This window comes from Gekko japonicus, unplaced genomic scaffold, assembly GCF_001447785.1.
Source record: "Gekko japonicus isolate JY-2015 unplaced genomic scaffold, Gekko_japonicus_V1.1 scaffold3177, whole genome shotgun sequence".
Lineage (NCBI taxonomy): Eukaryota > Metazoa > Chordata > Lepidosauria > Squamata > Gekkonidae > Gekko > Gekko japonicus.
Genome location: NW_015169274.1, coordinates 151,786 through 178,759, shown reverse-complemented (window position 1 = coordinate 178,759; position 26,974 = coordinate 151,786). Strand labels below are relative to the sequence as shown.

The window sequence follows — 26,974 nt, the reverse complement described above, 5'->3', positions numbered from 1 at the left end:
AATGCTGAGGACTCCAGCCTGAATGGCCCTGGGAAATACTCCTCTATTGCTTCATTAGGGCTTTCTCATCAAGAGCGAGTATAACAAAGTAGCCCCTTTACACAACATGAGAAAGTTCAAACATATTAAGTTGCATTATGCCTTCATGTAGTTTAAGTACCATTTGCCCCTGGAAGAAGTGAATTGGGATATTCATTTCCACATTCCAGGGGGAGCAGGTTGAATATAGATTGTGTTCAGTTTGGCTTCTTAAAAACTGAATATAACCATAACACTATCATTTCTGAAGTCTGGAGCAGAGAAAGCAATCTGTGGGTGGGGTGGGGGTGGGAAAGTTGCATCAGCCTCAGGACCAAAACCAGAGGTCAGATAGCAGCATAGATTCTACCCTGTCCTGCTGCACCATTGAGCAAAGTTTACTCTTTCATTCATTTATGAAAATACATGCTGGGTATTATCAGCATCCTGACAGCATCCAATTCCAAACCTAGAAATGATTTCTCCTAAGGGACTGAATAGCAGGGGGGAGTAAGACTGCACCAAGTGGAATGCCAGAGGACAAATCCCACACTGATGATAACATCTCCAAGGGCATCCCTTCGAGTCTGGTCCATAAGGAACAATTTCAGCCAATCCAAAGCACTGTACCTCCAGACACTTCAAGAAGATAATATGCTCTACAGTATCAAAAGCAGCAGATAAATCCAGTAGGAGCAATAAAAAAGCATGGCCTTTGTCTACATTCTGATGGAGATTGTAGCTCAGCCTGAAGCCAGACTGAAAAGTCCTAGAGCTCATGTGTTATCCAAGGAGACCTGAAGTTGGTTTGCCACTGCTCTCTCAATTACCTTGCCCAGAAAGTGCAGATTAGAGACTGGGTGATAATTGGTCACATAACTTTCTGTAGGGATGGCTTTTAGAGTAGTGGAAGGATGACCGCCTCTTTGAATGGTCAAGAGAAGGTGCCCTGAATCAGTGAAGGATTTCTGATAGACATCAACGACTCATTAATGAGGCCCTTGAATGATTTCAGCACAGATGGACAAGGATCCCAAGCATGTGGGAGCCTTCACAGATCCCAGGACCTCGTAACGGGGTCAGACTGGTCCACAAACAGAGCAGAAGATGTCTTAGATATTCCTTCTGTCTGATCTATGCTCCAACCAGTGTCCAAGTCAAAACGTGTTTGATCTTGTCAGCAAAAAAACTTTGTAAAAGCGTCACGACTGATTTCCGATTGCTGAGACTTTAAACAATTGACTGACTGATGAAATGAGAGCAGAGAATGATCCAGTCCGAAAGAGGGAAGAAGAAGACTATGACAACGCGGAGGACTCCAGTCTAAATTCTACATGTCTGCGTTAAAGTCCCTTCATTATTTTGCACTTCTGGGTTTTTGTTTTGTTTTTGTTTGTTGCAGATTGAGGGAATGTATACTTAGGACAGCAACAATGTGCTGAAGTGCTAGCATAACCAACAGGCTCTGAGGAATAGTTGTGTAAATGTCTTTACATAAATTTCACTATCTTCCCCCACCCCCCTGTATTTATATATAGAAAATGAAAATCAACTTTGGCCCTGGTCACATGGATTTGCCGTGGGAGAGGCACGAATGTCGGGCGGAGTATACGGGCGCAATCATAAGGACACATCTGGCAAGCGTAGCACACCCATCGCCGACTTGTAGCATCTGCCCGAAGATCCGGAGTTAAAAAATACCCGGGAAAGCCTACTAGCAAATGGTTTGCTATGGGCCGTCGGCAGAATACAACTATTACAACTGATCGCTCAAGCGCGCTCCTCTCGCCATGTTGACATGCACTGGAAACACCCCAATTTGCCGCCGCGGCGTCTGATCACATTCTGGCGCGTTAAATCATGCCGGCGTGAAAAGCCACACCTCCCCCCTGCGTTATCTGGCCCATGTGACCTGGGCCTTCAAATATCAAAAGCAGCAGTAGAGTACAACCAGAATCTGAAGACAGAAATCTTCCTTTTTTTTAAAAAAAAGTGTTTGCATATGTTCTAAATCTCTGTAACACTGGATACAGCTGGGCCTCCCTAGGCAGGCCATGCCTTTAAAATAAAAGGCAATGCCCTGCTTCAAGTCCAATTGAACATTTCTGTATCATGTAAGAACATGTCCTCCCTAGAAGAACTTCAAAGGTGGAGGAGATTCCAGTGCAGTTCCTTGACACAGCTTGGATACGAGCCATGTTCAATTTTAAAGTTAAATTCCAGAGTGTTAAGTTGGGTCTGGATGTGACCATTAACCAGTGATGTTCTCTCATCCTATTGGCACATTAAGAGGCAAGCTGCTGTATTCTGCAACACAGAATATACTAAATGCTTAATATTGATCACATTTAGAAGAAACAAAACCATGGATGATGATTGCCAGATTCCATTCCTCAGGATAAGTTTGTAGCCTTCAGAACAGATGAAGCTTCTCTCTACCCCCCCTCGAATCAACTCTGATATAAATTATATAGAATCCCCACTGACCAGTACAGCAGACAGGATGTGGGAAAGATTCTATTGAGGAAGGAAAGCCTGGAACCATGCAACCATCTGATTTGAATTTGTCTTGTGTTCTGTAAATACTTATTGCTTGTATGTATTCCTTTAAGATTTTCTACAGCTGGTTGCAATTTTGGGAGTTCTGGGATGCTTTTAAGCTAGCCAACATGGGCTGATGATCACAGCCCGATTCCTAGCTATTTAAGATATACTTATAGACTTCATGTCATTTTGAATCTTACCAGAGCTGGGTGGGGTAAGTCCTAGAAGTCCATCAATCTGCTTCCTCTATTAGTATAGAATGCATTCTACAGCAAGTTCAATGTTTGCAGCTCCATCACTAAGAAAAGTGGCCTGATGAAGCCCTAAGAAATAGTAAAGCAATCTAGGCGTGGCGTCGCCACTCCTTTGGTTCATGCTAGAGCTAGTCTTGAGCCCACGCTGTCTACTCCGTGTTTTCTTTTGGAAACTCTTCTCTGCATCATGAGCCAGTGACTGCATCATTCTAAAGAGAGACTTGTACTTTCAAGGACTATTCAGTCACTATTCAACAGGTGCAGATGTCATTTATGCATGGTGGCAAAAGCATTTCTAATGTGCATAATTTATGGTTGTACGTTTAAGAAGACAGAAGTCTCCATTGTGATTTGTACAGCGTGACAGATTATTCAGGATACAATAATAAGCTTATGGGAGGCAGAATAAGCAGATACAGTTCTGATCCTGCTCCCATATATCTCTGTTGCATCCCAGTGGGTCACAAGCCCCTGGGGTGCAAAATAAAAATGTCCCATTTGGTGGCTTTCAGAACACTGCCTCTCTGATCTCCCCCCCTTCTCCTGACAGGAAATTTCCAAGTTGTAGTCCGGTGGCTTGGCAATGGAGATACTTATTGCATCTCAGTCGATTGAAATGCAGGCCCATGGGGTCCGGCACAGAAATCTCCCATCTGGGGTGGGGGTGGGGGGCAGAGAGGCAGTGTTCTGATGCCCTTCTCTCCAGGATGGGAGAATCCTCAGGAAACAGCAGAGGATTTAGGGGTGTGTAAAATGATGTGGCATAATGCACCTAACTTCTGGTAGCCCCAGTGTTCATTTAAATTCTGCATGCGCACGTTATCGAGGGCTACATTCCCATATATAGGGTAGCCAGATGCATGGACATGCATGGCCAGTACTTTATTGATTATACTCAAATAGCCACGACCACGATGCTCTGGGAGGGTATAGCCATGTGCCAGTGCACCAAAAGGATCAAGGAGACTCCAGCTGATCAGGCGTCCATTGCTGTCCAGGATGCAGCTGCTGGGGAAGGAGTGCACCAAAGTGGCCAGGTACCCACGACTGTGTTCACAGCCCCCGTAGGCCCACGTTTCATTCAGCAGGTCAACATGGGAGCTATTCAAAGTGGAGAACTTCAGGCTGGGATCTAGCCTGGAAGAAAAAAGAGGCAAAACATATATACTATTAATGCAATGGGAGGAGAGTTAAATATCATAATGTGTACTTGTGGATCAGACTAAAAGTCCATTTAGTCTAGCCCAGTCTGTTACACCTCGGAAGCTCACAAACAGGGCATGGTGGTGAAGACCATCCTCTGTCCCTTTCCTCCGACATCCGGTAATTAGAGATATTCTGCATGTGCTTGTGAACATTCCATTCTTAGTTCTTAAGGGGTTGAGGGGAAAAAAAATATTATATCTAATAATAAACGGATGGGCCCCCTGGGTGGATGATGAAAACAAAAAAACAACAACATAGGAGCTACTGTGAATGTTGTGGTGTTCCCTGTCTTAAACTGAAAGCCCTGCATCCCAGGAAAACATTCTTACATTTTGACTTCTGCCTTGAATCCTACTGTAAACCCCGTATTGGGTTGGATTAATGCTTTTATCCAAAGAAGAATATTTAGAAAAAAGGAGAATAAGAAATCTGGAGACCTCTTTATCAACATGGCTTTATTTGAATAAATTCACAAACTCTACCCTTCATTTTCTCCTTTGAGTCTAGTCTTCCTTTTGTGTATCCTCTTGGACCTCTTACATGGACTTATACTGGGTGGACACTATACTGTTTGAGCTGTTTCCTGTTTATTGTTTATGTATTTAGACTTTTAATGCTTACTGTTTTTTTATTAAAATTTTATTGATAAACAACAGATTTACAAGAAAAATTTGTACACATAAACTGATAAACAATCGTGCTATACAACATTAAGTACACAATTATATCCAGAAGTAGTTCTAAGTTTTGCTGCAAGGCTTCAAAAAGACTAAATATCCATACATATTAACCAACAATAAAATTACGTAACGCTATTGTGTCAGTTATAGTAAGTTTTGCGAAGTCTGAGTGTTTCCAGAAAAATTTTACAAAAGGAGTCCATTTTTTCTCGAAGGTCTGTCTGCGCTGGAGTGCATTTGCATAGTCCACTTCCACTGTTATTTTGTCAAAAACAAAAAAATCCCAGGACTTGTGCAGCCATTCGGAAATAGAGGGAACAACTGTCGACTTCCATTTTGCTGCAATAAGTGTCTTAGCCGCCGTGAATAAAATGGCTGCAAGCTTTCGTTCATGTGGAGATATTTTGATCTGGGATAAATCCCAGATATTGAAAAGAACTATTTTCAAAGAGTGAGGAATTTTATTTTTAATTATTGAGTTAATCATCTTAATAATCTGTAACCAGAATTTAGATATAATTGGACAAGTCCACCAAGTATGCAAATAGTCGCCTTTAAGCCTGCACCCTTTCCAACAAGTAGGGGCACAGGAGGAAGTAACATGTGATAGTTGGAGAGGGGTTTTATACCACCTAGTCACTAATTTTATGGTTGTAAGCTTAATGTTTAGGCAAGGTGAAGTATAAACCGAGGAATTCCAAATTTTTCCCCATTCTGCGTTGTCAAGTGTTTGCCCTAAGTCTTTATGCCATGCCATCTGGTATTTTAAAGGGCTTGGATTTTTAATGTTAAGTAAAATTGAATATATTCTAGAGATGAGACCTTTAATGGAAGGAGAGGGAGTGTTCAATAACTTTTCAAATTCTGTTAGCTTTAAACGTAGTTTATCACCCATTTTTGAATTGATTAGGTCATTCAATTGGAGGTATTCGAACCAAGGTAAGACCATAGAATAAGTTTTCCAATGATAATTTAGGTTTGAGATAGCCCTGTGAGGTAACGTCGATAAATCTGGTGAGACGCAGTTGACGCCATGACTTAAAAGAAGAAGGATCAAAAGCTGGTTTGAACCATGGCTGTCCTGTGAAGTTTGTTAACGGGGAGATAGATGGTGTTAGAAGGTGGCTAAATTTATTCCAGGATGTCAGAGTGTTTTTGATGAAGATGCTAGGAGAAGTAATATGTTTTATTTGAGATTTGTAGTTCCATAACGTTTCTCGGAAAGAGCGGGAGGGGAGTGTTGATTCTTCTATTATTTTCCAATCACCCCTATATGAGGGTCGATAATGTTTGATCAAGTTAACTAAGATAATAGAATCATAATATGCTTGTAGCTTGGGAATAGCCAGGCCTCCTTCTCTGTAAGGTTTAATAGCAGTTGCAAAATTTAATCTTGGCTTTTTATAGCTCCATATAAAAGAGTTAATATCTTTTTGCCATTTTTTAATAAGTGACATGGGTATAGCCAATGGAAGAGCTCTGAGATAAAATATAAATTTAGGCAATATCATTGTTTTAACCAACTTAATGCGTTCTAACAAAGTAAAATGAAGGGTGTTCCATTTTTTAAGAAGGATATTAATGTGCGATGATATACTCATATGGTTTTGTTGCATAAGATCTTTAAGATCTAAAGGAATTTGGATGCCGAGGTATTTAAATGACGAGGTTACCCATTTATAGTTAAATTGCGACTTAAGATAAGCTTTGGTTTCAGAACAAAGTTGAATAGGATACAGAAGTGATTTGGTTTCATTAATGCGAAGGCCTGAAATTTGGCCGAAGTTCGTCAAATGTTGATTAATATTAGGTAAAGATTCTGCAGGGTTTGAAACAAACAATATCATGTCGTCTGCATAGAGACTGACTTTTGTCGAATATTTATTTACAGAAATTCCATGCACTAGAGGATCGTTCCTTATGAGGTGGGCTAACGGCTCGACTGCCAAAGCGAACAGGAGTGGGGACAATGGACATCCCTGTCTTGTGCCACGGGACATTGGTTGTATTGAGGTGTTTTGGTTGTTGATTCTCAATAAAAATTTAGAAGAGCTATATATAGATTGTATGGCGTGTATTATTTTCGTTCCAAAATTCATATGGCTAAGTAACGGAAAAATATAGCTGTGTTCTACGGAATCGAATGCTTTTTCAAAGTTGATTGAAAATAAACAAGAGTCCACCAGAGGAAAAAGATTAGAGTGTGAGATGATGTTTATCGCTTTCCGAACTGAATCTAAGTCCCGCTGCGGGATGAAACCTGTTTGATCTATTGAAACATAATCTCCTATGATTTGATTTAACCTGTGTGTGATGATATTTGTGAACAATTTATAATCGTTGTTGAGTAGTGAAATCGGTCGGTATGATCGTGGGTCTTCTGGGTCTTTATCACTTTTATGAATTAGAACAACTTTAGCAATCTCCCATGACTGGGGGATTGGGCCATCGTCTAGTATGGAGTTAAACAGATCTAAAAGAGTTGGGATAAGCTCTGTTTGAAATTGTTTATAATATTCAGAGGTATAACCATCCGTCCCGGGCGCTTTATTTAGTTTCAATTTGCTAATGGCCAATTTTAGTTCCAAATCATCAATAGGGTGATTTAAAAATTTTTGGTGTGACTCAGACAGTACCTTAATTGATTTATTAGACTTCAAAAAAGAGTCAATTAAGTGTTGGTGAGGGAGGCTTGAAGTATATAGATGTGTATAAAAAGTCTGAAATATAGATAAGATTTTCTGAGAAGAAGTTTGCAAAACATTTTTATCGTCCCTTATACCGATAATATTAGTTTCTGCTTTCCGTTTCCTAACTTTCCAAGCGAGCAGACGTAATGACTTTGGGTTGTTGGCCCAGTAGGATTGTTTTACATAAAGAATGTTTTTTGCGATTTTGTCAGCTTCTAGAGCTTGGAGTTTTTTCCTTTTCAGTTCAAGTTTGTGGTAGATTTCAGGATTGCAAGAATTTTTGTGTTCCAATTCCAGAGTTTTGATATCCGTTAAAAAATTTTGTTTAGTTTCCTTAAGGTTTTTTTTATGTGCCGCCGTTATTGATATGATTTTCCCCCTCAGAACCGCCTTATATGCGTCCCAAATCATGTGAATCGGGGAGTCTTTTGTGGAATTAAGTGCAAAAAATTCCTTTGTGTCAGTGATGATTTGGTTTTGAATGTCAGGATTCTTTAATAGAGAGTTGTCCAGTCTCCATGTGAAACTTCTATCCAAACTAGCATTGAAAGAAAAATAGCTCACTATGGCAGCATGGTCCGACCAATACATTGGGTCGATGTCCACTGAGACAAGATTGTTAGCAAGATCTTTGGAAATTAATATGTAATCGATCCTAGAATAGGATTGGAACCTTGTGGAAAAAAAGGTAAAATTCCGCTCTCCGTCATGCAAGAATCTCCACGTATCTATTAGACCATATTTGCAAAAAATATTATAAAGGGCTGTATGGCCTTTTAAATTAGTCTGTCTCTGACTAGTTTTATAAAAGGGACTTTTCCTGTCCAACATTGGATGAACAACTGCATTGAGGTCAGATCCTATAATGAGTGGCCCTTCTTGGAAATCTTTAATTTTTTCCAGAGTTTCTCTTATAAAGGTAATTTGCCCTGAATTTGGAGCATATAACACCGCCAAGGTGACTTTGTTTTCATTTAAGATACCTTTTAAAATTAAAAATCTACCCTGTGGGTCTTGAATTTCGTCTAAGAGGGAGAACTTGTTATATTTAGAAATTAATACAATAACTCCTCGAGCCTTAGATGATCCTGGGGCAGCATACCATTGCGGAAAATGGGGCGTCTTAAAGAGCAGGTTCTCTTGATTTTTTAGGTGGCTTTCAATCAAAAAAGCTATGTCTGTTTTATGTGATTTCAGATAATTATATATTCTCCTTGCCTTAATGGCATTATTAACTCCCCTACAATTAAGCGATACTGCTGTAATATCTTTAGCCATGATAAAGCTTTACAGGATTATGAATATAACCGGCGATAAAAAAACATATTTGGTAAGTGCTGGTATATGAAAGACCTTTACTTTGTAACAGTAAAGCCGGTGTAAAAGTATTCCACTGATCCGTGAAGGTTAATAAACTTAGCCTGGAACTATCACCAAGAGAGGTCTCTGTGGCTATTAACTGGTTGGAATTGGCAAAACACATAATGACCACTTTCAGACTTAAAATTAAACTTAGGTAATACAGTTTTTGCAAACTCTCAATCATTTGTAAGTGTACTAAATGCCTAGCTCGAAAAATACCAGCCATAACTTTGAAACCTAAAATTCTGGTACAATCATTGACTTTGCATATGAATATCCGACCACAAACTTTTTTTAAACCCCTCCCTCCAGCCCTCCACTTTATCATCCTCGTCGTTGCAATATCAGCGTCAGTGGTATAGAAAAAACTATAAGAACAGACAATGCATGTAAATCCAAAACAACTAGTAACTACCCGTTCCCAGAAATTTCCCGCCTCCCTCTCCCTCCCCCACCCTCCAGCCCGCCGTTTGCGCAACCTCAAAAAACAGAATGCAAAAGTGGTGCATAAAAGAGTAATATACAAAGATCGACAAAACATAGTGCACAGAAAGCTCAACATGTGCCCCCTTTGAGGTTCGGACGTTCCAGACCCGGTAGGGTCCTTCCCGGCCGAACGAAGCCCTAACGGCACCCTCCCTTAGGGCAAAACTCCTTACCCCCGAGAGCTCCGGGAGATCGAGAACCTCGAAAACCCAAACCCCCCCCAATTATAACACAATTTTCCGATAGGCGTAAAGCCTATGGTGAATAAACGGAACGTTCCAACCGTGATCTTTCAATGCGAACAGTTCTTGAAGTTCATTGCAGTTCTCCTTGCACCGAACGAACAGGGATTTTGCTGCTTTTAAGCGGAGAAGTTAGTTCCAGTCATCTTTTTATGCCAGTCTTTTCACATTCCATAGGGATTTGTATTCTCATAGACTTTAGCATGGCCAGTCCTCCATCTAGATCTTCGATTGTCCAAGATTTATTGTGGTGTCGGATTTGCATCCCTCCAGAGGGTAGCCATTTGTAGCGGATTGCAGCTTCGTTTAGTTGGGTCACTATAGGTTTCAATTTTCTTCGCATCATTAAGGCCTCAGAAGAGACATCTGGGAATACTTGGATCTCCTTGTCTTGGAAGGTCAATCTTCCTTTAGATCGAGCATAGTCAAGAATTCTTTTTTTGGTGCGGCTGTCCGCAAGTTCGATGATGATGTCCCGAGTGGGTCTAGTACACTGGGAGTAAGTGGAGCCCAGCCTGTAAGCTTTAATGATGTGAGGGACGACGCCATCTTCAAGCTGTAGTACAGCTGCCAGCCAATTAGCTATGAAAATTGCAAGATCAGTATTTGCTTCAGCCTTTTCTTCAAAACCTCTTAACTTCAGGTTCCGTTCCCGGACTTTATTTTCCAAGATGATGATTTTTTCTCTGGCCCATTTTTCTTGTTTTTCTAGATTTCTAATGCTGTCTTGATTAGCCAGGCTGTTGTCCATTGCAGAATCTGCAGTGGTGGCAACTTCTTGGATTGTAAATTGTAATGCGTGTAACTGTTCAGTAACTGGTTTGATAAAGTCTTGAAGAGTTTTGAGGATATCTGAACGGAAGGAGCTTATGCAAGCATGAAATTCCGTCGTAGTCAAAAGCTCCGAAGTTGGTTCGCTTAGCGAAGTTGATCCGGCGGCCATTTTGTCTCCGTTCCGGCTCTCACCCGATTTTGCGCTTGGCTGCTTGCCTTTCCTTTACAAGGATTGGTCTTACACGCTTTTTATCCGAGTTTAATGCTTACTGTTCCCGGAACTGCCTCTCCATTAATTTTGACAAGACAAAAATATTGTTTTTCTCTAAATCATGGAAATGCAACCGTTGGTCAATAGCGGGAAGAGAAATACAACAAGTAAAATCCTTCCGGTATTTAGGAGTGCTATTTTGCTACAATCTAAGCTGGTGCTCGCATAGAGAACATTCTCTGACTATGGCTAAGAATAAGACTGCAGCCCTGATCCGGTTTTTCTTCCAAAAGGGCAATCAATTTGTTCCAGCTGCGCTTAAGATGTTCCAAGCAACTGTCATATCTCGTCTGTTATACGGGGTTCCTATTTGGATCCAGTCCTTTACTAGGAGAGTCGAGAGCATTTATTCCACTTTCCTGCGTAGGATTCTTGGTGTTTCCAACTCAGTGTCGCTCTTTGCTCTTTATAAGGAGCTGGGTCTCCACTTGGTGGAATCTCGAGCTTGGATCACTACGATCAAATATTGGCTTTGGCTTCATTTTCAATCTCCCCCTGCTAGCCTAATGGTCCAACTTCTAGCTGACTCCTATACATCAGAGTGGTCACAGGCCATAGTGAAAAAGGTGGGTACACTAGGTATCGACCTGGAACCCCTCTATAACTGTGGTGAGGCAGCAATCTTACAGGTGGTTAGGAGGAGAATTTGGGATATAGAGGCGCAGACCATTAATGCCGGTAGTCTTGGAGTTTGTTTTCCCTATTCATTACCCCTCCTTCCCTTGCATACCTCCATGCTACCATATATCGCTAATTTGATAACCCCAGTTTTTAGGAGGGTTTTTATGCTTGCAAGGTTTAACCTTTTCCCCTCAGTAGTGGTCTCAGGTAGATACAAGGGTGTTCCGTACAGGGATAGACTTTGTAACTGTAATCTTGGGGAACCTGACTCAATTACCCAGATCCTTCTCCGCTGTCCCAAATACTCCATTATGCGCAATAACCTGATTCGCCCTTTCCTCCCTTCGCAGAGAGATTTTCTGGACAGGGATTTAAAATTTTTTTTAGCAGACCAGAGCCCAGCAATAACACTATCTGTTGCTGAATTTTTGACCTACATATGGAAATCAAGAGTATTACTCTGTAATTCTTGTAAATCATGTTAGGATTGTCTTGTATTTTGGAATATCGGGAATATTGGTTGATGTTGTCCTTGTAGTACCCCTTAAACGTTTCCTTGCCTGGTTTACTTATGTTATGCCAATAAAGGTTTCTGTTCTGTATTTAGACTGAAGAGCTTTGCTCTCATACTTAATTGGGTTGGCCCACGGATGTTTTTTCCTTTCCTTATTCTGCTCCTGTTCAACAGCAACCACCCTATGAAAGTCAGTGCAGTATAATCGTCAGAGCTTCAGAGTAGGGTTTGCGAGACCCAGGTTTAGATCCCCATCTGGCTGTGGAAGCTCACTGGGTGATTTTGGACCAGTCACATACATTCAGCCTAACCTACCTCATAGGGTTGTTGTGTGAATCAAAAGGAGAGGAGAATAATGTAAACTGATCTAGTCCCCACTGGGGAGACAGACCATTGTTTTCCTCAGTAGAAACTGCAGGGGGAAAGGAGATGGAAAGCTGAAGACAGAGGGGCAGAGATAGGCTGGCTATTGGGTTGAAAAGGAGTTAGGGATGCCAGATCAATGTTGGGAAATTCCCTGGATATTTGTGGGGTGGAGCCTGGGGATGGTGGGGATTGAGGTGGGGAGGGACTTCAGACAGCTATCATGCCATAGACTTCACCCTCCAAGACAGTCATTTCCTTCAGGGGAACTAATGTTGCCAACCTCCAGGTGAGAACTGGAAATCTCCTGGAATTACAACCAATCTCCAGATGACAGAGATCAGTTCCCCGGATAAAATGACTGCTTTGAAGGATAGAGTTTATGGCATTATACCCTGCTGAGATCACTTCCCAACTCAAACCTCATCCTCCCAAGGCTCTACCCTCGAATCTCCAGAAATTTCCCAACATGGAGCTGGCAAAAGTAAGAGGAACTGATCTCTGTATTTGGGCCATCCGTTGTGATTCCTGGAGAGCAGCTGCTGCCACTGCTGCTGTGGGGGGGGGGGGGAGGGGGGGGAAATGCGGTCCCCCGGGGTGAGGTGCGGGGGGCGGGGCACACAATGAAGCCCCGCCCCCTGCTTCTGGCCGCCCCTCGGGTGAGGTGCGGGCGGGCGGGGCCTGGAGCTCCCTGCTGGTGCCCGCTGGAGGTCACCGCCGGCTGTGGGGAGGACGCACTTCCGGTGATGTCAGGGGGTGTGGCATATGCTAATGAGTTATGCTAATGAGTCCCCCTAGCTCTTTTTCTACGAAATGACCCCTGCAGAAAGCTATTTGTTAGAGATATTCTGCATGTATTTGTGAACATTCCATTCTTAGTTCTTAGGGGATTAACACTGACAGAGAGAAAAATCACTATATCTAATAACTAGGTGTAAGGCCCATTGTGGGAAGAAATACAACGAGCTCTAGAACGAAGCTCCAGGTGAGTGTCCCAGCTGTGGCTGGTGGGGTGGCAAAGGGAAGGGAAAAATAGAGGGAGGCAAGCCATGTTTATTTCCTTCTGCTTAGCTAAAAGGCAGGGCTGTCTCAAGTCATTTTGTTTCCCCAAGTGGGTAGTATGGGAGGACACCCTCCACCCCTGACTTATGTTGATTTGTGGTTATGCAGTGGCAGCTAAGGCACTTAAGGCAGCTAAGGCACCTCCTCCTATGTCTTCTGGGTTCCAAGGGTCTGGAAAGCAGTTCCATATCCAGTTACAGGGTTGCCAACTCTGGACTGGGAAATACCTGTAGATTTGAGGGGTAGAATGTGGGGAGGGAAGGGTTTGGGGTGTGGAGGGACCTCAGCAGGGTATAATTCCACTGCCCAAAGCAGCCATTTTCTCCAGGAGAACTGATCTTGGAGATCTCCAGGTGCTGCCTGGAGGCTGGCAATACTAAGGGGAGGGCCAGGCCTGTAGATTTGAGGGATAGAGCCTGGGGAGGGCAGGGTTTGGGATCCGGAAGGACCTCAGCAGGGTATAATTCCATAGAGTCCATTGCACAAAGCAGCCATTTTCTCCAGGACAACTGAACTTGGAGATCTCCAGGTGCTTCCTGGAGTCTGGCAATACTAAGGGGAGAACCAGACCCGTAGATTTGAGGGATAAAGTCTAAGGAGGGCAGGTTTGGGGTCCGGAGGGACTTCAGCGAGGTATAATGCCATAGAGTCCACTGCCCAAAGCAGCCATTTTAAGAGCTGGGAAATTTTCTCTAGGGGAAATGATGTGCTGTAGCTGGAGAACACGGTGATTTCTGGGAGATCTCCAGGGCCCACATGGAGATTGGCAACTCCAGTGACCATTTAAGGAAAGCTTGGGATATGTATTTTGGCAACTCCAGTGACTGTTTAAGGGAAAATTGGGATATGCATTTTACCTCAGGACACATTCAATGACTCCCAACAGCACCAACAAACTGTTTAGAATATTAGAGGCAAAGGCCAATCAGGTCGCATATGCAAATGACCTCTGTGTTCCGACTGGCTATTGGGGGGAGAGGAACAGCAAACTGTTTAGAATATTGGAGGTGAGACTCAGGCAATGCAGCCAGTGGATAGGGACAGCTTCTGAGTGACATATCAGGGAGCCAACTGATTTGGGAGTGTGTGGAATGGTTAGGAGAGTCCATGACCAAAACAGAATTATTATATAGAGAGATAAACTGGTGGGTCCCAGTGATGTAACCAACAAAAACAGGCCACCCACAAACAAAGTAAAGATTTCTACAGACTCAGGGAATTTCTCAAATATTCAGGAAAATATAATTTCAAAAAAAGAAAGTCAGAGAAGAAATCTGAAAGGATACGATGAGAACAGGCTTCACAGCACTGTAGCGGGAGTAGGAATGGAGGGAAGATGGCTACAAGCTTGAACAATTGGACTGAGTGTTTTTTCTTTCTCCTGCTGCAGTTACATCTCATCAGGGTGTGGTGAGGGGTAGGAAGCCTTTCAACACAAGTGAAATGGCAAGAGCCTAAGGGCTCTTAGCCATTGACTTTTGCCACGTGGCCTTGGCTAGTTGGATTGATCTGCCCAGGATGTTTTGTTTACTTTTTGTTTTTTGCTTTTTGTCGGGTAGCCCCGCCATGGTGTTTTCCCTGACTCTGGAATGTGTAATGCTCTGCAGCTGTTTCTTGCTTCTGCCTCTCTTATCTAGCCGTTGGCCTTGAGCGCTCATCACTTCAGCGGTAAACCTCTGCTGTCTCCCGCTCACCTATGAACCGTTAACCAGTTCCCTGCACTCCACATTAATTGCTTATTGGCTCCTAGGTGTCAGGGGATGTTGTATGAACCCACTATAATTACTATAGCCATTTTGTTTGCCTCATTCCTGACTCAAAGATTCTAAGATGACTTCACCTTGCTCTGATCAATAAAACTGAACCTATGTAAGGACCTGCTGTTGATGCTGAGTTATTGAAGTACCTGACACTTTTTAAAATTCAATATGCTTTTATACAATTTGAAAATTTGTTTCAGACATATTTTTGTAAGCCATTTTGGGCCTCCAACAGGGAGAAAGCCAGGATACAAATATAGTAACTACAAATAATAACAAAATCTAATTGAACAAGTAAGGAACAAAAGTTGGATGCTTGTTTTTTTATGTTTGTGTGCGTGCGCACTTGCATGCCTGGAAGTCATGGTGACTCTTAGTGGAGCTAGGATGTTTCAGAGAGGTGGCTTGATATTTGCCTGCCTCTGGGTCCTGGCCCTGGTATTCCTTGGAGGTCTCCCATCCAAGTACTTGGCAGGGTCAGCCCTGCTTACCTCCCAAGATCTGATGAGATCAGGCTTGCCTAGGCTACCCAGGTTAGGGCAAGAAACATATGTTTTCATGTTCATAGGATGGTTACTCCCAGGGCTATTTTTGGGCAGGAACGCAGGGGCGCCTGGGCAAGCCAAGGGAAGGCAGTTTAAACTGCCTCCCCTCCCCTCCAAGAGCCGGCTTGCCCGGGCTCCCTGCAGCCGTGGGGCACCCAGGCAAGCCAAGGGAAGGCATGGGGTGTGGCCTAATATGCTAATGAGTTTCTGTTGTTGGGTGTGGCCTCTTATGCTAATGAGTTCCTGCTGGGCTTTTTCTACAAAAAAAGCCCTGGCTGCTCCAATTCAACCTGAAGCAGTCTCAACAGAAATAACAATAACAATAGTTTTAAGTTTAGATGATGATGATGATGCTACTTCTAACTGGAGAGATTTCTGGGGGGAAAACAATGATTTACAGAATAGTCCCAAAGCTGGTGTGGTTTTAAAAATATGTCTTTTTAGCCTTGGCCAAGACTCTAGAATAGGTCCTTATAAGAAAAAGTCCCTGCAGAATTACTGTTGGTGTGGGTAGCACTTATAGGTATCATATGTTTAAGAGTTCTGGGAACCAGCAATGGAGCTTCATTAAGAACTGGATGGGGAAGGGTCCCACACCACAATGTGGCAGCTCTTCCACAGGCCATCTTCTTTTCAAGACAACTGTAAATATCTCCAGGTGGAAGGCGGAACCTCCTCAGGTGCCACCTTTCTCCTGAGGCCCCTCCCCCCCCACCTTTTACAATAAGGCTTATTCCTCTCTGGGCAGTTTCATAGGCGAGAAATTAAGATGGGCCCTGGCCTTCCTCCTGTCACGTTGAGAGGAGTGGCACCTGTCTCCCTGGGCCAAACAGTCTTCTGTGGTGCTGAATCCTCTTTCATGAGGAACTGTCACCCTGCCATTGGCTGCCTTTCCGAAAGAGCACTGCAGTCCATTCCCACAATTTTTTCTCTCCAGGAGAAGGCAAAGCCATCACGAGGCAGACCAAGAGGAAACGTCAGCATTGACCATGACTGTCTTGACAGCAAAGTTTCTGGGTTCCCCAAAGTTATGTCGTGTGCTGCAGTTGCACCGCAAGCCGGGGGGGGGGATGATGGACACTTACTGACGCGTGTGTATTTTATTTGGGTCAGGGTGCAAGTAAGTGAAGTAGGAAGACGGTGAGATTTGCACTTGCTTGGCAGCAGCAGCATCTTGGGAGACCTCGTATATCCCATCCTGGTGCCCTGTAGAGAGCAGTAAGATATCCAGTCACAGAGAGAAGGGTGTGCTTGTTGTGGGGTCAATCCTGAAATGTATTTATTTATCTATTAAAAACATTTCTGTGCTGCCTCTCCACCCAAATAGGGTCCCCGAGGTTGCAAAGATCAAAACATTTCAACAATAAAACAGCATAAAATAATTATATCAAACAATTCAGTAAGAAACATAAACATACAGCGTTCCCTCTAAGCTGAGTTAGTGTAAGCTAGCTCACAGTTTCTTAGCCTCTGGCTCACACATTTTTGTCTCAGCTCAGGAAGGATGGCTCCAGAGCAAACTAATTTATGCGGTAGCAAAATCACCAGCTCACAACTTTAATGCTCATAGCTCAGAAAGTAGAATTTTTGCTCACAAGACTCCACAGCTTAGAGGGAGCATTGAAACCAGGGAAAAGGGCCAATAACAGTTATTGGAGGTATTCCAAACAAAACAATGAAGTCTTCACTTGCTGACAGAGGACAATGATAGGACGGGATGGAGTTCCAAAGCTTTGGTGCCACCACCAAGAAGGCCCTTTTTCTGGGGTCCCATCCACCTAGTCTCAGATGGTGGGCCCAATGATGACCAGAGTGGATGGGTAGGTTCATATGGGAGAAAATCCTTAAGGTCGTCCTTATGGAAATATTCAAGACAAGAGGCAGGACCCGCGATACTCGCGGGGGAGGGAGTAATCAGTAATCAGACAGAGGAGGAAGCAGGAGGAGGAGGTAAGCTCCCCCCACATCCCACCGGTTCCCCCCGTCTCCTCCACCCCCCGGCTCGATCCCCCTCCCGCTCCGAATGGACCTTGCTCCCAAGTAAAGTGGGCACAGCACTGCAGGCTAAGGTAGAAATTCTACGATAGTGAGAGACCGAGGGGGAGACAGGGGGACGGAGCCACGCTACAGCGGGGGCCAGAGTGGTGCAGGAGGACTCCTCACCTTGGTAGTAGTAGCCACCCAAGTCAGGGTCCAGCATGCGAGCGACTGAATGGGGCAGGCTTATTGGGGTGAGCGAGTAACCCGAGGAGGGCGCATGAAGGGAGAGCGCCGCCGCCGCAACCCAGTCTTTGGAGACCGAGGATGAGGAGAGGGGGTGGTGGTGGCAGGGAGTGAATGGCGTGAGATAGTAGGAAGGGTTGGCGGGCGGGCGCGAGGCACTCCTGGGCTCTGCGGGCGGGTTCGTTGGCGCTGGGCATGCGCGGTGTGGCCTTGCTGAGGCGGGTCGGCTGCGCTGGCAACTCTTCAGACGGGGGCGCACTGATTGCGTGATCCCACGTGCAGAGCAAGCGAGCGTGTGAAGGAAGAGAGTGGAAGGGATTTGGGTGCTGCCGGTGTGTGGGTGGTGAGTGAGGAGGGACCATGGCAGAGCCCGACGCCTGCTTGGCGGGTCGGAGGAAGGCAGCATGCGGGTTGCAGTGCCCCGGGCACGTGTGTTGATCAAGTTCTAGCCCCCACGGGTCTTCCCACCCCCCCCCCCCGTGGCTCCAAGCCGAGGCCCGGTGGCTGCAAGCCCCTCGGGCTTTGCCAGTCTCTCCCCACCCCCGCTCCGAAGCGGCGGCAAGGCAGGTCACAGAGCGTTCCCTGCGCATGCGCAGGGGACGCTCTGTTACTTTTGGGGGGATTTAAGTATCCCCCAATATTTTTTTCAGAGTTTCCGATTTTTGTGCACACCTGGGGACTGGCCCAAGTGTGCACAAAAATCTCCCTCCCCCCCAGGTGCCCCCGATGCGCGGATTTAGGTATACACACACACGGGGGCGACTTGGCTATTAGATATATAGATGACAAAGGTTACTTACCCTATAGTTGGGTAATGTCCTCCTTGCCCCCGCTCAAAATCACCCCCCCCAGTATACTATGGAACTTAGGTGGATGAAATGGGAGCTTAGATGACTAGAGCAGAATGCTCGCAACAAAGCTACAAGAGCATCTTATAGGACGTTTATGAAATCCTATGAAATAGCAGTGAAGGCTGCAAAAAGAGAATTTTACTCAGCCTCCATCGCATCTGCTAGCTCTCGCCCAGCACAATTATTTAGGGTGATTTGATCCTTAACCTCTCTTACTGAGAGAATACAAAATATTAGTAATTTGACTATTAGCTGTGAAGCATTTGCAAGCTTTTTGAAGATAAAGTCCTGTCATTCCCCCATGACCTTCCAGCCAATGTTGATACAGTACATGAGCTGGAGGTCCTTTGGCCGCCTTTGGATTCGGAGTTTGACAACTTCAGCTGGCTCTTGTTGACAGGATCATGGGTACTGCCAGGCCTACCACATGCCTCTTGGACCCGTATCCCTTGTGGCTGGTGAAAGCCAGTCGAGAGGGAATATGAGGCCCTCGGATGGGGGTCTATCCGGAGTGTCTGAAAGAGGCTGTGGTAAAACTGCTCTTGAAAAAGCCATCTTTGGATCCTTTAGATCCCTCCAATTATTGCCCAGTTTCAAATCTATCATTTCTGGGCAAGGTAATTGAGAGAGCAGTAGCCGAGCAGCTCCAGCGTTTCCTGGATTACACATCAGCACTTGACCCTTTCCAGTCCAGTTTCTGCCCTGGCCATGGAGCGGAGATGGCGTTGGTCACCCTCACAGACAATCTCCATAGGCAACTGGATCAAGGTGGGTCGGTGCTGCTGTTTTTGTTAGATCCTACAGCAGCGTTTGACATGGTCAGCCATGACCTGTTGACCCACCGCCTCACCAACATAGGAGCTCGTGGGGTAGCCTAACAGTGGCTTACCTCATTTCTCCGAGGTTGGGAACAGAGAGGGGGGAGGGTGTCAACTAGGTTCCCCTCAACATGTGGGGTTCCTCAGGGGGCAATCCTCTCCCTAATGTCGTTTAACATCTATATGTGCCCCCTTGCCCAGCTGGCATGGAATTTCGGGCTGGGATGTCACCCAGACACCACCCCACAAAATCCGGCCGAGGGGTTGGAGGCTGTGGTGGGATGGTTGAGGAAGAGCTGGCTGAAACTGAATCCAATCAAAATGTTAGCTGGCTGGGTGGGGTTCAGGATTGGGGTCTCAACTTTCCACTTTTGATGGCACACCTCTAATAATGGCACAAGCTGTCAAGAGTTTGGGCACAGTCTTGGATACCTCCTCGTCTGTGGAGGCCCACATCATGAACATTGCCCAGCTGGCATATTCCCAACTGCAAGCAGAAACCAAGGGGGAAAAACACTGAATCTTACAATAAACTCCAAAACCAAACAAAGGTTAGTGAAAAGGAGGGCCAATATTAAAACCTTTCCATAAAAAATAAAAATACATGTATTTATTAATAATAACAAATTTTAAAACATATATAGAGGCCCATTTACAACCAGTGTACATAAAATATAACAATATCAAGGGCTTACAAAGTTGACCTTACGCGTTTCGGCCAAATAGGCCTTCCTCAGAGGTCATACATATGTGGCAAGATGGTTAATAATTATATTCACACAAACACAATCAGAAATATATACAAAGTATAGATTCAATGAGGACCATAAAGTAAATCGTTCAAAAGTAAAATCACCAGGCACAAGGTAAATATGCACATAAGAACTTTAAAGTGCAATCACTAGCCCAGTGATTATAAACTTGTGGTCCAAAAATTTCCTTCTTTGATTGTGTTGCCACAGCATTCATAAGTAAAAAGCCTGGTGATATACATTGGTTGTAAATGGGCCTCTATATATGTTTTAAAATTTGTTATTATTAATAAATACATGTATTTCTTTTTATTTTTTATGGAAAGGTTTAAATATTGGCCCTCATATTCCCAACTGCACCAGGCAAGGCAACTGGCCCCCTTTCTCTCTTGCCCTGACCCACCCACAGTAATCCACACAACGGTCAGCTCCAGACTGCATTACTGTAACTCACTTTACACTGGCCTGCCCTTGAGACTGATCCAGAAACTCTAACTGGTCCAGAATGCAGTGGCGCAGGCCCTGATGGGAACGCCATGGACCGCACATTGACGCCATGGACCGCACCTGTGCTGCACCAGCTGCACTGGATCCCAGTGGAGTACTGGGCCAGGTTCAAGGTTTTGGTGTTGACCTTTAAGACCAAGAGCGGTCTGGGACCCATGTATCTGCAGGACCGCCTCCTCGGGCATGTCCCCCGAAGAGATTTACACTCTGCCGAGAACAGCTTACTGGTGATCGCTGGCCCTAAAGGTGTTCAGCTGTTCTCGACCAGAGCCAGGGCTTTTTCAGCCCTGGCTCCTACCTGGTGGAGCTCTCTGCCAACCTGCAAGACCTTATGCAGAGCAGCAGGGCGCGCAAGGCAGAGATGTTCTGCCAGGCCTTTGGTTGAGGACAGCAGTGGGTACCATCTTACCTGGCACTCCCTTCTCCTCCCTCACCCTGCTTTTCCCACTTATTGTGAGACACTAATGCACATTGTATGTTTACTTTGACACCATCTGATGTTATTTTAACTATTTTAACTTCTGGATTTTAAACTGTACAGTTCTGTTGTTAACCGCCCTGGGCTCTGTGAATTCAGAGAAGGTTGGTATATAAATCTAAATTATAAATTAAAAAATAATTTGCATTAAAAGGTGGATCTTCCCTCCTTTCAATGGATGCCCATTGGTGGATTGTTGTCTAGAGTAAAGGACTGTCACTTACCGTTTTCATCTTTTAAATATCACTAAAATGTATAATTTTGGGGGGATCCTTCTGCTGAAAACACCGGTTTATTCCCTCATTCTTTCCTAACTCGACTGCTTTAATTCTCCTCTTTCCACATTCCCTTATACCCACCATCAGTCTTTCTTTTGTTACTTCTGCTGCTGGTTTGACATTTTGGCGTATCTTGCCACCCTTTCCCCTTCTTTTTGTTTTTTAAATTGCATCATTCTTTAGTTCCTTTTTGCATCTCTTTGTCTCTTTTCTTCCCTTTTTTCGGTCAATCCTTCCCTCATGGTTGAAACTCCAGGTTAGCCTTCGGGCCATTTTCTCTTGTCCTTTCTGTAAGGGAAGATCTTGTCTCACTAACCTGTTAGTGTTCTTTGAGGGGGTGAACAAACATGTGGACAAGGGGGACCCAATAGATATTGTTTACCTTGACTTCCAGAAAGCTTTTGATAAAGTTCCTCATCAAAGGCTCCTAAGTAAGCTCAAAAATCATGGGATAAAAGGACAAGTCCTTTTATGGATCAAAAACTGGCTAATTAATAGAAAACAGAGAGTGAGTATAAATGGGCAATTTTCTCAGTGGAGGGCGGTAAGCAGTGGGGTACCGCAGGGAACAGTACTTGGTCTACTGCTTTTTAAGTTGTTCATTAATGATTTGGAGTTGGGAGTAAGCAGTGAAGTAGCTAAATTTGTGGATGATACGAAGTTGTTCAGGTTGGTGAAAACCAGTGAGGATTGTCAGGCACTCCAAAGGGATCTGTCAAGGATGGGCAAGTGGGCGTCAACATGGCAAATGTGGCCAAGTGCAAGGTGATGCACATTGGAGCCAAAAATCCTAACTATAAATACACATTGATGGGGTCTGAACTGACAGAGACTGATCTTGGAGTTGTAGTAGATAACTCACTGAAAATGTCGAGACAGTGTGTGACAGCAATAAAGAAGGCCAATGCTATGCTGCGGATTATTAGGAAGGGTATTGAAAACAGATCAGCCAATATCATAATGCCCCTATATAAATCAATGGTGCGACCTCATTTGGAGTACTGTGTGCAGTTCTGGTCACCACACCTTAAAAAGGATATTATAGCTTTGGAAAAAGTGCAGAAAAGGGCAACTCGAATGATAAAAGGGTTGGAACACTTTTTCTCCCTTTCTCACAATATAAGAACTTGTGGGCACTCAATGAAATTGCTGAGCGGTTGGGTTAGAATGGATAAAAGGAAGTCCTTCTTCACCCAAAGAGTGATTAACACATGGAATTCACTGCCACAGGAAGGGGTGGCGGCTACAAGCATGGACGGCTTCAAAAGGGAATTAGATAAGCATATGGAGCAGAGGTCCATCAGTGGCTATTAGCTACAAGGTATAGATAGGGGCTCTGGGGCAAGGGATGCTCTGTCTTCTTGGTGCTTGGGGGAGGGCTTCTAATGTCCTAGCCCCACTGGTGGACCTCCTGATGGCACCTGGTATTTCTGGCCACTGTGTGACACAGTGTTGGGCTGGATGGGCCTTTGGCCTGATCCAACATTGGCGTCTCTTATGTTCTTATGTTCCTTCTGCCTCACAGGGCCTCCAATATCTACCTTCTCTTTCCTTGCATGTTCTTGAAAGGGCCTCTTTTCTCCCCAGCCTTTAACCTCTGTCTTTCCTTTCCCCCTCCTTTCCTAATCAGGTTCAGCTATGGTTAGACTTGGGCAGGATTTGTTCTTTTTTTTTAACCTAATTTATTGTACAGTGAGTGAGGTTCTTTTTCATGATGATGATATCAGTATTTTTGTCATCAGAGACAAGATTATTCCTTGTGCTGAGGCTGTGGGCTAACTATGGCTATAATGGACTCAGCATTTTGTGATATTTTGGTGGTCCTAATAAAAAGGTATTGCATTGCTCTTTATGGATTCCCCCTCCCCCATGAACCAAAGTAGATACCTGGAATATGATGTATGGTCTATGCTGAAAAGCAAGGTGTTGGATATTATTTTTATACTTAACTTCGGCTATACCTCACCTTTCTCCCCAGTGGAGACCCAAAGCAGCTCACATCGTTCTCCTGTCCTCTATTTTATCCTCACTGCAACTCTGTGAGGTCGGTTAGGTTGAGAGAGAGTGACTGGACCAAAGTAGGGTTGCCACTCTCCAGGTCCGGGTGGGGAATCCCCCAGTTTTGAGAGCTCCTACCTGCCGCTGGGCAGCTGGCCGGTGGGGGAACCCTGTCCGCAAACAGTGACATCCCTGTGCGATGTCCCCACTGCACTGACGTCACACAGAACTGTCATCATTGCATTGGGGACACCACACGACTCTCTGGTTTTTGAGCCCAACTTTATAGCTTGACCCTGCTTTTACCATAAAGTTTTGCCCAAAAACCAGAGCGTCACCCCGGCATCACCAATATGATGACATCACTTCCAGGTGATGTCAGTGTGTCATGGATGCCCCTCCCCACTCCTGGAATGCCTCCCAGATTCCCCACCACCACCAGCAAGACGAGGGGACCTGGCAACCCTATCCCAAAGTCACCCAGGAAGCCTCTATGGCGCAGTGGGGACTCGAACCTGGAACTCCCATGTCATAGTCCAACACTCTAACCACTACGTCACACTGGATGAATAACATAGAATACCAATGCTCCTGTCCCCTAACTCTGTCTTCAAAGGGGGTTATCAGTTACCATGGATACGGAAAGCTTGGGCCCAGTTGACAGCATCTGTGTCCTGCAAGATTGTTCGATACGCATCACGATCATGGTAGAATGCTGCATACATGTTGGTATAGAAATCAGAGTCATCTGTGGCAACCTAAAACAGGCATATGGAGTTCCAAAGTTATTTCTCTTAATTAACATAGTATTTCTGCAGTTCTCCAGCCTAGCTGGTTGTAACTTAGCTATGAGACTTGGATCCTGAATAATTTTGTCATCAGAATATAGGCTTACTAGGTTGCCTGCCTTAGAGGGCAGGTTCCCATCCCTGCCAGCTCTCCCCCACTCTTTCAGGAAAAGAAGGTGGGGGAGCTGGACATCACAGATGCAGCAATGTCACAACCACAGAGACTGGGGCAATCCCTAGAGCAGTGTGTGTGTGTGTGTGTGTGTGTGTGTGTGTGTGTGTGTGTGAATGGGATCATCTAGAAGTGACATCACACATCAGCAATGCTCCCCCACCCCCCACCCCAAGCTCCTGGGTGCTGCCAGAACAGAGCTGGCGACCCTACAAATAGGCCAAAACAGCAATGGACTCATGATGACAGAAAACCAAAGGTGAATTGGTCGGACATTTCTGCTCACTGACATCTACAATACAAAAGGCCCATACAGGCTTTAATGGAGGAACCAGCATCCCTGGGGCCGGGGACCATGAGAAGATGTTGACTGGCAGATCGTAAAGCCCTTCAGAGCAGATATGCGGGCCCCTGGCTGTATAGGGCTTTAAAGGTAAGCACCAACACCTTGAAACGGATCCGGTACTCAATAGGCAGCCAGTGTAGTTTGCGCAGCATCGGGTGGATGTGGGCCCGCACAGGCAGTGACATCAGTGCCCGTGCTGCTGCGTTCTGCACCTGCTGCAGTTTCCGGAGCAGAATCAAGGGCAGCCCCACGTAGAGAGAAAACAAGGTTGCACTTACCTGTAAGTGTTGTTCATTGAGTGGTCTTCTGTGCAGGCACACATGGGAACTGCACAGTCGCAGGCCAGCCACGGAAAAAATTTCCAAGCTTCCTAATAGACTAGGAGCGCTCCTCCTCCCTCTGGCACTTCCCCGCCAAAACGCTCACATGAGCAGGAGGAGGGGTGCTACTCCCTCAGTTCTCTCCATGCCGCTGCCGGAGACCCTTAGAAAACCAAAGTTCCATAGAGTTCACAGAGGGGCAGGAGGGAGGGATGTGTGTCTGCACAGAAGACCACTCGATGAACAACACTCACAGGTAAGTGCAACCTTGTTTTCATCATGGTGGCTTCTGTGCAGTCCCACATGGGAAGATTAGCAAGATCACTGAGTGACGGAGATGGGTGTGAAGCTCTCAGAAGGAGACCACCGAGGGTTGCTTTATCAACAGTTGTTTAGCGGCACAAATTGACCTTCACTCAGAACTCACCAGAGTCGTAAGCTCTGTGCAAGTGTCCCCACCAAAATACATGTGGGAATGTGGTAAAGAAAAAAAAAAGAACACTCTTTTGAAAAGAGCCATCACACACAAAGTGGTATTGAAAGGCTGTGCACTCAGACACAGTGTGATAGCGTCAATTGACCCACAAGGATGGATTGTGTGAGGATGCTGACCATGCATTACATAAGGAGTGAGAGACCACTCTTGGTAGGGGATTCCAGCAGGACATCACCTTTTTAGATTTCATGCATGGAGAGGGTATAAGTTAGAACCATATCATAAATGAAGCACCATGTAAATGCCAAAAATAAAACAAGGGTTATACCTGTCTTTTGTAGCATGCTTAGCAATCCAACAAGGAAAAGATCAGAGAGGGTTGGGGTTTTTTAAATCCGTTGCAAAAAACATTCAACGGCACAAGAAGCAGGGTCCAAACCTTGCTGCAGTTTCTATAGAGACTCTCCTCTCCATTTAGAGGTGCAAGGTACACGAGTGGTGCTTGCCACTCAGAAACGTGAGAGGCTACTGCTACAATGCAGGAAAGGAGTTGATCAATGTATTAATTTGTCAGCAGGAGTGAGAATAAGCAGATCTGCACGATGGTAACGAAGGCAGTGAAAAGAGGTGTGATGTAGCTAAAGAAAAGATGGACACAATGCGCCACATGGGGAAAAAACTTGTGTAGTCTGCAGAGCAACTTGTGCAGCAATACAGGTAGAGGGAAGAAGGCATAAAAACAGGTTGTCTTTGTCAGGGATTAGAAGTGCATTCCTCAATGACAAAGTTATTGTCAGGAATAAAGCATAAAGGCCAGGGTCTGGAATGTCATATCGTGGGGCTATGCCAAGTAGCCAGACCTCCAATTAGAATACCAGGGAACTGGTGTCTGCTAATCAGTGCCTCCTTTAACTCTGTGGAGTGTTTGCACTAAAACCAGAGACAAAGTAAATATGCCCATCATATCAAGGTAAAGTACTGTCAAGACAATTAATATTGCAGAACACCAGGAGTTACTGGGAAAGGTTCCCACATATAGTGAAGGAGCCATAGGAGATGGCACTACTGCTAGAAGATGATAGACAAAAGAAATGCTGTGAGAGAAAGGACTGTGCTGAGACCAGAAAGAAAACTAAGTCTGGCATGCCATGAAGGGTAAAAGACACAGCAAAACAACAGGCTTATTTATGATCTCACATATAGATATGTAAAAATGCCAGGAAACGCAGCAGTGGAAGCTGAACAGAGCTGACAATCTTAGTAAAACGGGGGGGGATTCAGGCAGGTTGCTTTCAAAAGGATCGATAAGATCTGTCAAAGTGGCAGGGAAAATTTAATATAGAGGCTGCACATAGGCCTCACTAATCTCTGCACACATTGAGAGGCAGCTAAGTATAAACCCTGTGAAAGGGTACACAGGAATTCTACCATTGGAAACTTCCCTCTTCAACAAGAGGGGTACTATCTTGCAGGAACAGTAGAGCGGTCAAGACAGAGAACTACCAAGCAAAAGACATGTATTATGAGTCACCGGATCTGGGTCTATCATAGGCATCTCTTCAGGTGCTGCACTGAAGACATAAGAATCATCTGAAATCACATCATTTTCCCTGTC

General features: G+C 44.8%; 1 protein-coding gene across 1 annotated transcript in view; it reads right to left on the bottom strand.

The window, feature by feature from the left end:
* Window positions 1–3,490: 3,490 nt before the first annotated feature.
* LOC107114946 (glycine N-acyltransferase-like protein 3) overlaps window positions 3,491–26,974 on the bottom strand; it is a 44,753-nt gene continuing 21,269 nt past the window's right edge. The window contains exons 3-5 of the mRNA XM_015416553.1: window positions 23,929–24,055; window positions 16,478–16,598; window positions 3,491–3,953 (exon numbers count right to left, since the gene is read on the bottom strand). Of these exons, the coding sequence (XP_015272039.1) occupies window positions 3,536–3,953; window positions 16,478–16,598; window positions 23,929–24,055 (666 nt within the window). The 3' untranslated portion in view covers window positions 3,491–3,535. The remainder of the gene's footprint in view (window positions 3,954–16,477; window positions 16,599–23,928; window positions 24,056–26,974) is intronic.